This window comes from Trichosurus vulpecula, chromosome 1, assembly GCF_011100635.1.
Source record: "Trichosurus vulpecula isolate mTriVul1 chromosome 1, mTriVul1.pri, whole genome shotgun sequence".
Taxonomy (NCBI): domain Eukaryota; kingdom Metazoa; phylum Chordata; class Mammalia; order Diprotodontia; family Phalangeridae; genus Trichosurus; species Trichosurus vulpecula.
The window spans coordinates 343,373,171-343,387,706 of record NC_050573.1 but is presented as its reverse complement, the minus strand read 5'-3'; the positions used below and the strand labels follow the sequence as shown (position 1 = coordinate 343,387,706).

The 14,536-nt window shown below is 35.2% G+C and overlaps 1 protein-coding gene across 1 annotated transcript in view; it reads right to left on the bottom strand.

Annotated features, from left to right (window-relative positions):
- The window catches only part of CTNND2 (catenin delta 2), a 339,842-nt gene that overhangs the window by 225,146 nt on the left and 100,160 nt on the right, over positions 1–14,536 (bottom strand). The window contains exon 3 of the mRNA XM_036745439.1: positions 6,246–6,429. Within this exon, the coding sequence (XP_036601334.1) occupies positions 6,246–6,429 (184 nt within the window). The remainder of the gene's footprint in view (positions 1–6,245; positions 6,430–14,536) is intronic.

The window sequence follows — 14,536 nt, the reverse complement described above, 5'->3', positions numbered from 1 at the left end:
GACTATTACAAATAGAAGGAGTTTTAGAGATTATTTAATTAATCTCACTTGTAGATGAGAAAACTGAAACCAAGAAAGAGAAAATCAATTGCCTGAGATCACCTAAGTAGTAGAGCCATGATGTAAACTTATTTTATGACTTCTGATTCAGTGATCTTTCCATTATGTTGTCATCCACAACTCATCTGTCATCCAGCTCTGTCAATGATCTCATATTCTACCTCATGTAACTTCATATAATTTTCTCATATGTCCATCTTGAACTTATGAATAATTGTTATGAAAATGAAAAAAATAAGATGGTATTAGCTTGAGATTTTCTACCTCACATTTTTTTTAAAAAAACAGTTGTCCCTGCAGACCACTATCATTTGAAGATACTAAATGTTCAAATCTAAGTGCTATCTCCATCACAAACTCAAGCCTGAGAGCTGCGGGGATGTAAATCAAAAGCTCCAAGAATGACTTGCTATGCCCTGTCCTTTAAATGCAGCTACTGCTTTTGAAATAGAACTTGGAAACCTTTGGAATACAAGTGTTTCATTCAAATGAATCATTACTTTCTTCTTATGGAGGGTGGACAGCTAACCTTATAATGAAGAAGTAGCAGGATCCAAGTTTCAGCCTTGACATATTCCAACTGTATGTAACTTTGGGCAAGTAAATCACTTATCATATTGATGCCTTGAGCTACTCTCTAAAGTAGTGAGTTTCAGAGCAGGTTCTAGTCTGGGGATGTAGAGACAGCTTCTTGTTAAGAGTTGCTTACATCTATTATAGGGATGAAATCACATATGTGGATTAAAAAACTGATGGGTCTTAACTAGAAATGCAAATAGAAGATAATATAGTAAACCATCTCTATGTTTCAAAGTCAAACTCCTGCCTTCTATCAATTTCCATTGAACTGTCTGAGTATGCTTTAAAGTCTTATGGTAGTAGTCTCTAATTTTTTTGTTTTTATTCATAGTCCTACCAGTTATAAATTCTTGAGGATCTATGCCAATTATATGTATATTGGTTTGTAAATTATAGAATGCATTCCTATACTACTGTTATGTATGTTATAAAACATATACAAAAATAGAACTTTAAAAGGTAATAAGGATGAAATTAATATTAATTTTTAAAATTTTAATGTTAAAAATTCTTTTTGCTCTCACTGACATGATGGAATATGCTTTATTATTTTTGAAAATCTTGGTTAACATTATGATACAGCAATCTCTGGATCAGATTCCAAGTTTGGCTTATTTTAGTATTTCATTTTAATGATACACATACACATGGAAAAGGCAGATGTTATATTACATGTGTATTATATATATACATTATATATGTATTCACACATATGTATATGTATATATATTTCAAAGCAACTCTGATTATAAATGGTATTAAATCAAACAAAATTTCAAATCAGAACGATAAAATGTATAATAAAATATTAATTCTGGAAAACACTAGTGGAATTAATCTCACAAGTATCTTAAGGATTGTGCATGAGTTCCCATAATTTAAATTGAAGTACATAATGGAAACACTTGAAAGATTTTATAATAGATAACACTGTGACTTGTAATTCTATAACTAATTGAATAGTCCTAGAAGCTAGGGTCCAGATGTCTGAAAGTTTGCTCATTAGTAAAGAATGAATATGGTTAACTATGAAAATTTCTTTAGTAAGCCAAGAAATATAATATAATATGATAATTATAAATAACGACACAAGGGAAGGTAGGAAAGAATTATAACATGGAAACCTGGAAGCACTTCTATAAAACTTAAGTAAATTTCAATATGGGGAATATGCATTTTCATAGAAACAGTTACAAAACACAAATAATTATGATCACTCTCATCATGAAGATTTTGGTTTTTCATATAGGATTCCTTATGGTCTACAGATGAAATGATAGCAGGTGCTAAATCTGACTTTTCTTTTTTTCTGCCTGGAGAAGCCAAAACTTCCCACTGCCTAATGGAATCATATTTAGGTAGATCTGTGATCTCATTTATGTGGATGGCCAAACACAGGAGGTAATTTAAATGAAAGCAGACAACACTAAAAGGCAGAAACACTATGCCAGGTAATTTTTTTATGAGAAAGAAATTACTTATATTTTATAGGAAATTCAATTTAACAAACATGAATTATGAAGCTATAATGTGTAAGATATTATGCCAAGCCCTGAGGCTGCAAAGATAGAAAAAGAACAACATACAGAGAAATTCTCAAAATTTTAGGATTTCAAATTTTCCACTGTGACACATTCAGGATAGTTTGGTGTATTATACAGAATCTTCAACACTGTTAGCTCTAAGTGGTTATGTTTGGGGTGTGGGAGGGACTTGACTTGTGGTTTCATGGACATTAGGAATTTCCGGTGAGGAAAAACCTTTTAAAATGCAAATGGACACTTTGCTCTGAAACTTTTGGCCTTAGAGAGCCAGAAGGCACTGAGAGAAAGTGACTTGCCACAGGCCACACAGCTAATATGTGACAGAGGTCTACCTTGAACCCAGTCCAGTGCTCCACACTGCCTCTCAAATAGTCAATAGCAACATAAATTCATCTTGGCAAATACTAAACTCATTCTGGTCTTATTACTCAGTGGTTCCCTTCCCTTCCTTCTTTCGCCATCGGGATAGAGAAGTTTATAGACATGTTAATATCACTGAATGAGAATACTTTTCTCTAGGTAAAGGGGAGAGAGATGATGGTGATGAGGCAGCCACTGCAGCTGCTAATGAGAGCAACTCACACTTATATAGAACGTTAAGCTTTATAAAGTGTTTTCACAATCATCCTGTAATGCACTTTGTGCACATGTTATTATACCAATTTTACTGAAGAGGAATGTGAAACTCAGAGAAATAAGTTACTAGCCTATAGTCAGTCAGTACTCTAAATATGGGAACTGGAATTAAACATGAGTTTTCCTGACTCCACAGGCTGATGCTGGATTCGAACTCTGTTTCACACGGCACAAAATTGTAAAATTGAGTAATAGAAAAACAGAATCTAGAAACTGTTGAGGCAATCTGTAGCTAGTTGTAACTCATGAGATGCAAGGTTCTTTGGACCTGCTGCACATAATTCCAAGCTTGCTTGCTTGATCTATCATCCATCCATCCAACCATCTATCTAATTCATCTATCCACTTATTTATTTACATATTCATTTATTAATTTATTTACCTGCTTATCAATTCATCTGGTTATTTATTTACTTACTTATCTATCATCTATTTTTTCTATGACAGGCTAAAACAGACATCTCTCTTTTCATAATGGACACCATTGGCTAAGAACAAAAAAAGTGTATGTGCATATTCATGTGTATATGCATGCAAACATGCATGTATACGTGTAAGTATGTATGTGTGTATGCATGCAGGCTTGGTTTAGAGACCTCATCAGGATCAGTTAACTTTGGTCTCATCCTTATCTATGGAGTATACCTTAGATCAGTACCAGGTGAAAATTTTGTCAGTGGGTGCAACTGCTCACAAAGTAAAGGACAGAGTGACTCCTGTGAATCTTGACCCTTGGCTATAACAGTGGGACAGCAAGGAATAAGGACACCAGGGGCTCCCCTATGAAATGACATGATTGTACCCATTTATTTATGCTCCTGTATCTGATATTTAATTAAGAACATCTGTATTTTTCATGGAACCAGTTGCCAGCATCTACAACAAAATTTCCTTAATAGCTTTTGATAGCTCTTAAAATTCAAAGAGGATACCTGAAGCAGATAATTTAATTGAGTTACATTTAAGTAGAAAGGCATATAACATGGACCCAGTAACAGACTGTATGTCCACCACAGGAAGACCAGTTTGATAAAGGCTCATTACCAGAAAAATGGCTGCTACATCATAATTTTATCTTGGTCACAACAATTCATGAAGACTGTCAAGTAAGTTATGTATGTTTTTAAAACTATGCAGTTTTGAGCTTTGTCTTTGGTGGGACTACCCACACAAAAGAAACTGTATATCACTTGAAGAAGTGTTGTGTACAAAATACAATAATGATACAGGTTTAACGTTCTAATCCTGTCCTAGAAAATAAATAATGATTTTTTCTCATTCTGTGTCCTAGAAGATGTAATCATCTGAGGTGGTCCATTTGTTCCTGTGAATGCTTCCAGACTCTATGTACAAATACACTGTTTCTAAATACATACGCAGGCTTAGAGGTTGAGTGCCTATTTAGCACATTAAAGAGTACTGTTTTCAGGGGCAGCTAGATGGCTCAATGAGCGGGGCACTTCCCTGGAGTCTGGAGGACCTGAGTTCAAAACCGGCCTCAGACACTTGACACACTTACTAGCTGTGTGACCTTGGGCAAGTCACTTAACCTTAATTGCCTTGCCTTCCCCCTCTAAAAACCTAAGTGCAGATAGTTTCAACATTCATTTTATAAGATTTTGAGGTCCAGTTTTTTTTTTTCTACCTCCCTTCCTTCCGCCAAGGGAGCAAGCAATCTGATACATTTCTTATTTGGCCTATTACTTTCAGCACAATACCACCTACAATATATACATTTTTTGGAGGCAGTCAGGGTTAAGTGACTTGTCCAGGGGTACATAGCTATTGTCTGAGGCTGCATTTGAACTCAAGTGCTTCAGACTCCAGGCCCAGTATTTTACCCACTTAGCTGCCCCAGCCTACAAGATTTTAACGTGGAAAGTTGCATTGAATTCCCTGAAATAATTAAAGCTGTACAGTCCCTTAGAATTGTGTTTTCTAATAGCTAGAAGTCCAACATCTTGTTATGTAAAGGAATGGAACATCAAAGAAGGTCCTACAACATTCTAAGATATTGTCTTTATGAACATACTTTGAGAAATATCAATCACTACAAATTGTATACAATTGGAACAAAAGCAAAGCCAACCAGAAAAAAATCTCCAACACAAGTGAATAAAAACACTCTACCTATCTGAGTTTTCCCATCCCAACAGTGCTTGTCTAAACCATCTCTATTTTGACTGCAATGAGTACTAAATCGCCATAAACCCTGAGACTTAGAAGCCACGGAATATTCCAGTTCCAAGTATAATGAAAAAGATATTCTTTTAAATTTTCACCTAAAAACTAAAGTAGGTTAAAACAAATATGGTCAACTAATTGGAGTCACATTACCTTTTATTAAAGAAAATTTTTAAGGCCTTTGTATTATCTAGCTAGTTGGTCATTATGACATTTTCCCTTAATATATCTTTAAGTAATTTCCTTTTTAAATTGCCCATGTTGCTTTGTGATGACTTACCAAAGATCTTTAATAAAACACTGGGTCAACATTCTTTTACTTGTTGGATACCCTTCCAGGCTATTACTACTACTTGCTTTGAACAAAGCCAAACTGGCCTTCTCAGTCACACAAGTTACTCTTTCCCCTCTGTGTTGTGGCATTGTATGCCTCCGTACCTGGTAATGTACCCTTCTTCACTTCTATCTCTTAGGTTCAATCCCTAGTTTCCTTTAAGGCTCAACTCAAGAACCACCACCACCACCACCACCACCACCAACAGTAGCAGCAAAATACATGCTGTCCTTCCAGCTAGAATGCAAACTCATCAAGGTGAGGAACTTTAACTTTTGTCTTTGCATACCCAAGTCTAAGCACAATAAATACAAAAAATTCACTGACTGATTAAAGGTATTCTTCTAGGCAAGGATGTGCTTGTTAAATGTTTAGGAACCAGTTCTCCAAAAATTAAAAGTATCTATGCCATACTTTTAAGTTTAATAGGCATTATTAGCATTTTCCCTTTCACATTCTTAGGTATAAACAATCTACAAAACAATAAACTGAGTCCTGATTTGTAACATTTGCTTCTCTCTGACCTGTAAATACTCACAGTGAAAATTTAATAATAGACTTTCCAGAGACAGTACAAACTGGCTCCAGCATAGCCCTGCCAGGATTTTACGATCATACGGACATATTAACATTATTTGTTCAACTGGAGAATGAATCGGTTACTTAGTAATAAATAAACATATCCAAATATACGTAGGCTGGTAGTCATCAAGAACCTTTGGCAACACAGGGAGAAAACAAATCTTGAGAAGCTGGAAGGTGCTTCTCCAGTGAAATTACAAACCAGATACCTGCCATAATGAAAAATCCATCTTCCCTGTTGCAGGCTCAGAAGCAATGAGACACCAGTGGAATTTTGTTGAATGGAGGGATTCTCACAATGAAGTTCTTGCATTCACCAGACTCACCTTAGGCACCCAGTGGCATTACGCAGCACCTGTGAAGAATGGAGCTGTATTTTCCGATCATCCTGGAGTGGTGAATTTTCCCATCCAGAGTGAGGGATGATGACTGCATTGGTCAACACTGCAAGGGCATCCTGGATAATTGGCATTTTAAGTGCATCACATGAAGAAAGATTCCAAAGGACTCCTACAAAATACAAATTCAAAATAGCATTTTTAGTGACCATTGGTTTTCTTGCTTTGAAATTGTTTCTTCTCTTACTGTTTATAAAATTCTCAGAGAAATACAAGATAGTCCATGCAGGTACAAGTTTCTCCTTTAAGACTGTGCCCTTTAACTTCCATTAAAAGATAAAGAAGGAATTCAGTTCAGAGCATCTCTGTGGGCCCTCAGAAATAGGGCTGTCAAAATCTGACAACTGGAAAGAGAGTTTGTAATTTAGTTATCTGTGTTTTATAATAGAAAGTAACCAGAGTTGGAAGAACTGATTAGGTGCACTCTATTGAATAGGTTTCCATCTATTGAAAATGCAAGGGAGAGAATCTCCCAAATTTAAACCAATCTCAAAGGCATGGAAGGAAGTAGATTTGCAGAGCTATTCTGCAAATATAACCTACCATTCCTACCTTGATAATCCATCTATTATAGCCTATCCAATTTGCTCTAGATTGTATATTAAATAAAACATGAAAATAAGGCCAGTCTACACGCAGGAATGCAAAAGGAAATGGGGGATATAATAAGAATAAACCAGTAGACCTAATGAGTTTAGATACCACAGCTGGTTTAATCGGAAATTGGATATGTTACCTATTCTGTCTGTCTCTTTGCTTATTTTAGAGAGTGGTGCCTAAGGAGGAAATGCAACCTGGATTGCTGTAGGCAGACACTTGTGCCTTCTTTCCCTGATGATACAGGAAGCCATACAAATGGCATGGAAATGTACTTGTACTTACTAATATGGGTTGAGAGTTTCATTTCTGTCAAAAATATACATTTGCTTTAATCCAGGCTAAGGGAATTAATTTTTTTTTCCATTTCTATAAAGACAATTCCCAACTTGAGCATTCAATAATTTTCTTAATATTTATTGAATCATAGAACTTAGTACTGGAAGGGACTTAAGAGATCTAGTCCAACTCTCTCATGTTACAATTGAGGAAGACTTGTGATTTTTCTTGTGACTATTGATATATGCACAAATAGCATACATTTCTTTTGAGTATATTGATTATTGATTTTTCTTGTTAAAGACAAAGAAAACACCACCAAAGAAACTGAATAGTAAGATCCTGGAATTCAGGCAACATGCCTTCTATATCGCTATTTTCCTATAACTCTTGAATTAAAGGAATGAAGGTAAAGAGGAAGAAAAGTGGGGGTGGGGGAAGAATTCGTGTACAAAGTCTTTCAGAGGGACACCTAGCAGATTGGCTAATATAACAGAAAAGTGAAATAACATTTTGGAGGGGATGTGGAAAAATTGGAAGTTGTGAACTGATTTAACAATGCTCAAGAACAATTTGATGCTATGCCTAAAGGGTTATAAAACTATATACTTTGACTCAGCAATACCATTACTAGGTTTGTATCTTAGGATCAAGGAAAAAGGCATAGGACCTATATGTACAAAATATTTATAGCAGCTCTTTTTGTGGTGTCAAAGAGTTGGAAAATTGAGAAGATGCTCATCTATTGGTGAATGACTGAACAAGTTGTGTTATATGATTGTGATAGAATACTATTATGCTATAAGAAATGATGAGCAGAATGCTTTCACAAAAACCTGGAAAGACTAACATGAATTGATGAAATTGGTAAAATAAAGAGAATATTGTACACAGTAACAGCGATGACCAACTGTGAATGACTTAACTATTCTCAGTAATACAATGATCCAAGACTGAACAAATGACTTAGGATGAAAAATATTCTCCACCTTCAGAGAAAGAACTGATAGAGTTTGAATGCATATCAAAGCACAATTTTTAAAACTTTATTTTTATTTTTTTTTGGCTTGTGTTTTCTTTTGTAATATGGCTAATATGGAAACATGTTTTGCATGACTACACATGTAAAAATTATATCAAACTGCTTGACTTCTCAAGCAGTGTGGAGGGGAGGAAGGGAAGGAGAGAATTTGGAATTCAAAATCTAAAAAAAAATTTAAATTGTTTTTACATGTAATTAACATATAACTGTCCCTCAGAAAAATCTCTCTTTGAGACTGTAATTTTACATTAAAAGGGATGATCAAGTGCCAAGAGAAAGATGTTCATATTTTGGAGATTAAAAAAATTAATCTTTTTTTTCAAAGAGGAAGCCATTAGAGTTTAAATAGAATAAATTAACTTGATGCGTATATTCCTCTGGACTCTGACAAAAACAAAATCAGATGAAACACCTCATTTTAATAGTTGTTAGCTATGAAGACTAACCAATAAGTAAGGTAAATTTTCATTGTTTCATAGATATTTACCTACACAGTATGTGGATATGTACTATACACCTGCATTACTATATCTGGTTATACATAATCACGCTTCTTGCAAAATGAAATTGACAACATTTCCATCTCTGAAACAAGGTATTTAGAAGAAATATATAAATTTACATTAATTAATGTATATTCTTTTATAATTATTCTTACAACAGTCATATGTATATGTTCATATGTATATGCTACAGCACTTTACAGTATAGGAAATGCATTCCTTACAACAAACCTATGAGGAAGCTAATATAAATAATATCCCCTGTTTTTAGAAATGAGAAAACTACAAGGCCAGATAAATGAAATAACTTGCCCATAACTAGGGAGTGGCAGAGCCAAGATTTATGAACTCAAATGATCATAGACTTCGAGCTAAAAGTGACTACGAGGTCATCTAACCCAAATCTCTCTTTTTTGTAGATGAGGAGACTAGGGCCAAGAGAAGTTAACTGACTTGTCCCAGTAACACTATTCTAGTGTTCTTTCCACCACATTATAATGACTACATATCAGTAAGGCATGATTCATGACCTTGAGGATGACCATGAACATGCCTGTATGGCTCAGAATCCCAAAGTATGAAAAACTCTCTAGGTAGAAGGCAGAGGAAGTATAACATTTATTTAGACCCCAGAGTATCAAATGCCAAGACCAATGACTCCAATTTGATATAGCAGTAATTATATTCCAAAACCAGTAAGCCCACCTCAGTGTAGCAACAAGGAAATTATAACACAGTATCATAGCAAGGAACCAAGTCATCCTGTAACCTTCCACCTTGCTAGGGCCTTCCTGTAAACAATCACTCAGGAATCCTAACTATCCACTTGCCTGTGTCCTCTCCCTCATTTCTGAAAGCCCTTGCAGTTCTCAGAGTCCTTGCAGTCTCCTGGATTCTCTGCATTCTTAGTTCTCAAAACTCTAGATGCTGTAGATTCTTCAGCTCTTCGATCTCCACAACTTTCTGGTCTGCACTCTAGACTCTGCAGTCTCTCTTGATGCTGGCTCTCTCTGAATGCCTGCTGCTTCAAAGTCTTCTTGATGTCTGCTTCTCAATTCTGCTGCTCTGTTCTCCTACTCTCAGTTCTGCAGCTCTCACATTCTGGGCTCTCCTTATATACAGTCCTAGCCAGCATCTGATTGGCTGAATTCATGCCCATATGATTGACTAGAACTCAGTGCACATACAATTGGCTCTGGTTTCAGCACCTCTCTTTAGGGCTGTGAGGGTTTCACACTTCTCTGTGACCTAAATAGCAAAAGGCTGTGGGCCTAGGGCCTTGCACCTAGTAAATAAAGATTGTAAGTAAAGGCCCTATTGAACGGGTGGGGAAGATTTTTAATCATATTAACACTCACCCTAATTTTAAGGAACATTTAAAATGATTTAAATTTTTATTCCAGCATCCCTCAGGCTCCTAAAATATAATCATGCAACACCAAGAAATATGAGGTTAATGCCCTCCTTTGGCTCCAACTATTACATAGATAAATGGTTTTCTATTCCAATTCCAACTGATTCTAATTTATATATATTGACTTCAGACATTGTCTGGGACCTCAACCTCAACACCACTAAAACTGAATGATTATCAGCTCTCTTAAACCTACCCTACCCTTCAGGGTCTCCAACTATAATAATTGCATATCATACTCTAAGGTCTTCCTTTCAAGGTATCTAGCCCCACAAATTCAACACCACATTCCTTGCAAGACTCCAAACCTTGGAGCCGTCTTAAACTTTTCTCTGTTCCTTATTCCCCCAGTTCAATAATTCTACCTCTAAGATATTTCTTGAATGCAGGCTCTCCACAACATTCCCACTTTTTATGAAGGTCCCTAACTCATCTTGCCTATGTTATTGTACTAACTTCCTAACAGGTCTTCTGGCCTCTTTTGTTTGCAATCTAGTTCCTAAATTTGTATTGAAGAAATTATCCTAATACACTTATCCGATTATATTACACTTCTATTCAGAAATCTTTAGCCACTTCCTAAAGTCTATCAAAGTTATAAATTATAAGTTACAAATTCCTTAGAATTGCATTTAGGGTCCTTTACCTTACCTGTTTGACATTTTCTCTCACGCATTGCTATATTCTAGCCAAACTGGACTGCTTTCCCTTTCTGTTCTTATCTTTCCTTCTTCCATCAATGTGACTTTGCTTACACCAACACTGATCTTGAATGCCCCTAAAAAATGCAGTCTCCACCTAGTGAGGACCCTTCCTTTTTTTCAGCTTAGCGTCCCTTTTCCCATATAGCCTTCCCAGAATCCTTTTTGGAAAAGAACCTATTCATCCCTCAAACTGCTCATAGCATGTTGCCCATGATTCCTCTGCTCCAATCATATTTTACCTTTTATCACATTTTTCTTTGCACATGCCATTCTCCCATTAGGCAGTTAGCTTTTTAAAGGCGGTGATGTATTGCTTTTGTCTTTCTATTGCCAGCACCTAGCAAAGCACTATTAAAGGTTACTTATTGAACTGAGCATCATTCAATAATACTGAGGCAGCTAGGCTGTGCAGTGGATGGAGGAAGAAAAGTGTTTTCCCTTGATTTTTAAAAAATTGATTCAAAGAATTAAAACTTCTTTAAGAAGCAGGAAGAATGTGAGAGGGTGGAGGAGGGAAGAGATGATGGGATCAATGGGAAGAAAAAGAAGGACTAGCTCTGGCTTTTGAGGCAGCTGGTGGTACAATGGATAGACTGCTGGGCCCGGAGTCAGGAAGACCTGAGTTAAACTCCAGCCTCTGATACTAGCTGTGTGACCCTAGGCAAGACATTTAACCTCTGTTTGCCTCAGTTTCCTTAGCTGTAAAATGGGGATAATAATAGCACTTGCCTTCCAGGATTGCTAGGAGGAATAAAAGAGATAATACTTGTAAAGTAGTTAACACAGTGCCTTGTAAATAGTAGGTGCTTAATAAATACTTATTTTATCCCTTTCTTCTTCCCTTCTTCCCCTTCTTCCTCCTTCCCTTAGATATTATCTCTGCTAAACATGCACAATAAAGTGAAGGTATCTTTCAACACCGGTTATCTCTTCTTCCCTTTCTAAACCCAGCTTCATAAGTTCTGTGTCTAGAGCCAAGTGGTTATTGATACTTCAAAGCTGATTAAAATAAGATGGATTTGTTGCCACCAAAATACAGTTACTTGAAAAATAATACTGTTGGAACAAGAAAAATAACTTCAATTTTCATGTGACATACTTTTTAAAAGATCTCAACATTCTCTATAAAAACCAAGCAAATTTAAAAGCAAATATTATGAGGAATAGGCAGTGGTAATGGAGAAGTAAGGCAAATGGAAATTGAATGCTTTATCACAGAGGAGATAAGGGTGATTGGAATAAATAATGATACAATCCTGGACTTTTCTTTACTAGTTGTTTAATCTGCTTTCTATAAAAAAAAATTACTTCATCTTAATTGTACAATCTAATTCAGAAGCCCTGCATGTGTAGAAATTTTTTGGTTCACATTCAATTGACCTTTACAGGCTAGTTGTCTGTGTGACTCACACTTCAATTAAATTACAATTATATTTGACCTATATAGCTGAGCTTTTTACCTACTTTTCTTTTTTTTACAAATTCACTTTTGAATATATTTTATCTTCATATCACAGTCATCCCATCCCCACCTCTAGATTGAATTCTCCCTCATGACAAAGAAAACAGTCAAATAAAAACATCTACTCCAGAAATCTTCTGACAATGTATACAACAGTCTATCTTAGAAGTCATGAAGGAGAAGGCATGTTTCATTTTCTCTAGGACCTTCACTGGTTTTCCTATTGCTCAAAGTTCAACTTCTTTTTGATGATCTTTTCATTTACATTGTTACGGTCCATGTATACCTTGTTCTCTTAGCAATGGCATATCTAGGTCATGGAGCAACACATTCTTTTGTACCTTTTGGGGGCACATTTACAAATTGCTAACCAGAATAGTTGAACCAATTCAGAGTCCACCAAAATGGCATTAGTGTGTACCTGTCCTACCACAGCCCCTTCAACAAATAGTATTTTTCTTTTCCTTTTTTGGTCATCTTTGCTTCTTCTCTTCTATTTACATGTTTCCCAATTTGCATGGAAATGAAGTGAAAGCTCAAAAGTGTTTTAATTTGCATTTCTCTTAATAGTAGGAGCAAGTTTTCATGTGTTCATTTATAGTTTGTTCATACTCTTTAACCACTTATCTATTGAGGATGGCCTTTCTTTTACTTTTCTTACTGCTATCCACTTATACATGAGAACTAGGGGTAAATGCAGGCTAATAAGTACCTTATCATCTTAGCTAGACATAGTAAATAGCAGGATAATGCTGGATTTTATGGATAGGTTGAAAGATCTTTAAATCTCAGTCCTCCAATATAAATCTCTCTTTCCTGCATAGCCTACCAGCTCTATTAAACCAAGACATGATCAGAGATGGTGAAGGAGGAAGCAACTTTTAGACTCACCCAAAGCAAAAACTGAAATTTTGTTGGCAGGAGTAGTAAGTGGTGAGTGATTAGGTTCTCTATATCTTAGCATTAGGAGATGAAAGGCTACAGATTGCAGAGAGGGTAAACAACATTCTAGAGTATTTCTGAAAAGACTAGCTCTGGTTTTATTCTATCAACTTCCTCTATTTTCTCTTTAATTGGTCAAATACAATCTAATTCACTCTTACACTTCTCATTTTGTTTTTTTTTTCTTGTCTCTATCTTCCTAACCCTATTAATCACATGTTCCTTTCCCTCAAATAGTATCATACCAAAAGTACCAAAAGAAAAAAATTGAGAAACCAATAAAGCTAAGTAGAAATATAAAATGATAGATTTTTCATTTATCAACTCAAGCCCTACCCTTCTACACCTCAGTTAATAGCCTTCATGAGCTGTTGGAGCTGAGAAATGCATCACCCTGAGGTCAACATGTTAACTGGCTTCTCTGAATTTAGCTAGGCTGGTCAACAGATGACAGAGTGGAAAACTTTCTAGCTTACTAGGACCCACTAGAATTTGCATTTCATTGACAAAGTCTTAAAAAATTAGGGTGCCTTCCATTTCCCCATGAGGCATCAAGATAGTAGGTAAGCTCATCAGTTGTATTTCATCTGATAAAGGATACTTTTTAGAACTATAATGTGAATTATAGTTCTACAAGTAAATGTTTCTAGGATGTGAAATTACGCTAGATTATAAATATTTCTGAGGGAAAGGACTCAGGTTATTAAATTGATGCAACATTTGCTTTGTGTCAAGTGTTTCTACTTAAAAAATTATTTTAGGTGATAGCTCAAAAGAATAAGAAAATGGTGAAAAAGTATCAGATTCACCATTACAAAAAATAAGTCTAAATTCAATAGTTTCTCTGTCAGCTTCCAAAATAGATAGTTTTGATAACTCTTTTCAGAAGTTGTATATAAGTGACTATTCATAGCCACAAACTTTCAGGAAAATGAGGAACTTGTAATGATATTTACTTTATAAAAATTTTAAAATAACAAGATCTGACACTAAAATTTTTTACTGAGAGAAAACTATGACTAACTTGAGTTTGCAATATAAATTGCTATCTTTAAAAATGTATAAAAAGTCACCACTTTCACTAATTTAATCAAGTGATGATAATGATTCTTTATTTGATGGTCATTATCAAGTTTATGAATCTTTAACAAAAAGATGTTAATGTCTTCCAATAAATTCAAAACTTCTATTAAGATTTCCTTAAGAAATTTTGATTAAATTTATTTTGATTTCATTGTCACTGAAGTAGAATGGATATGTGGCTATCACATAGTCT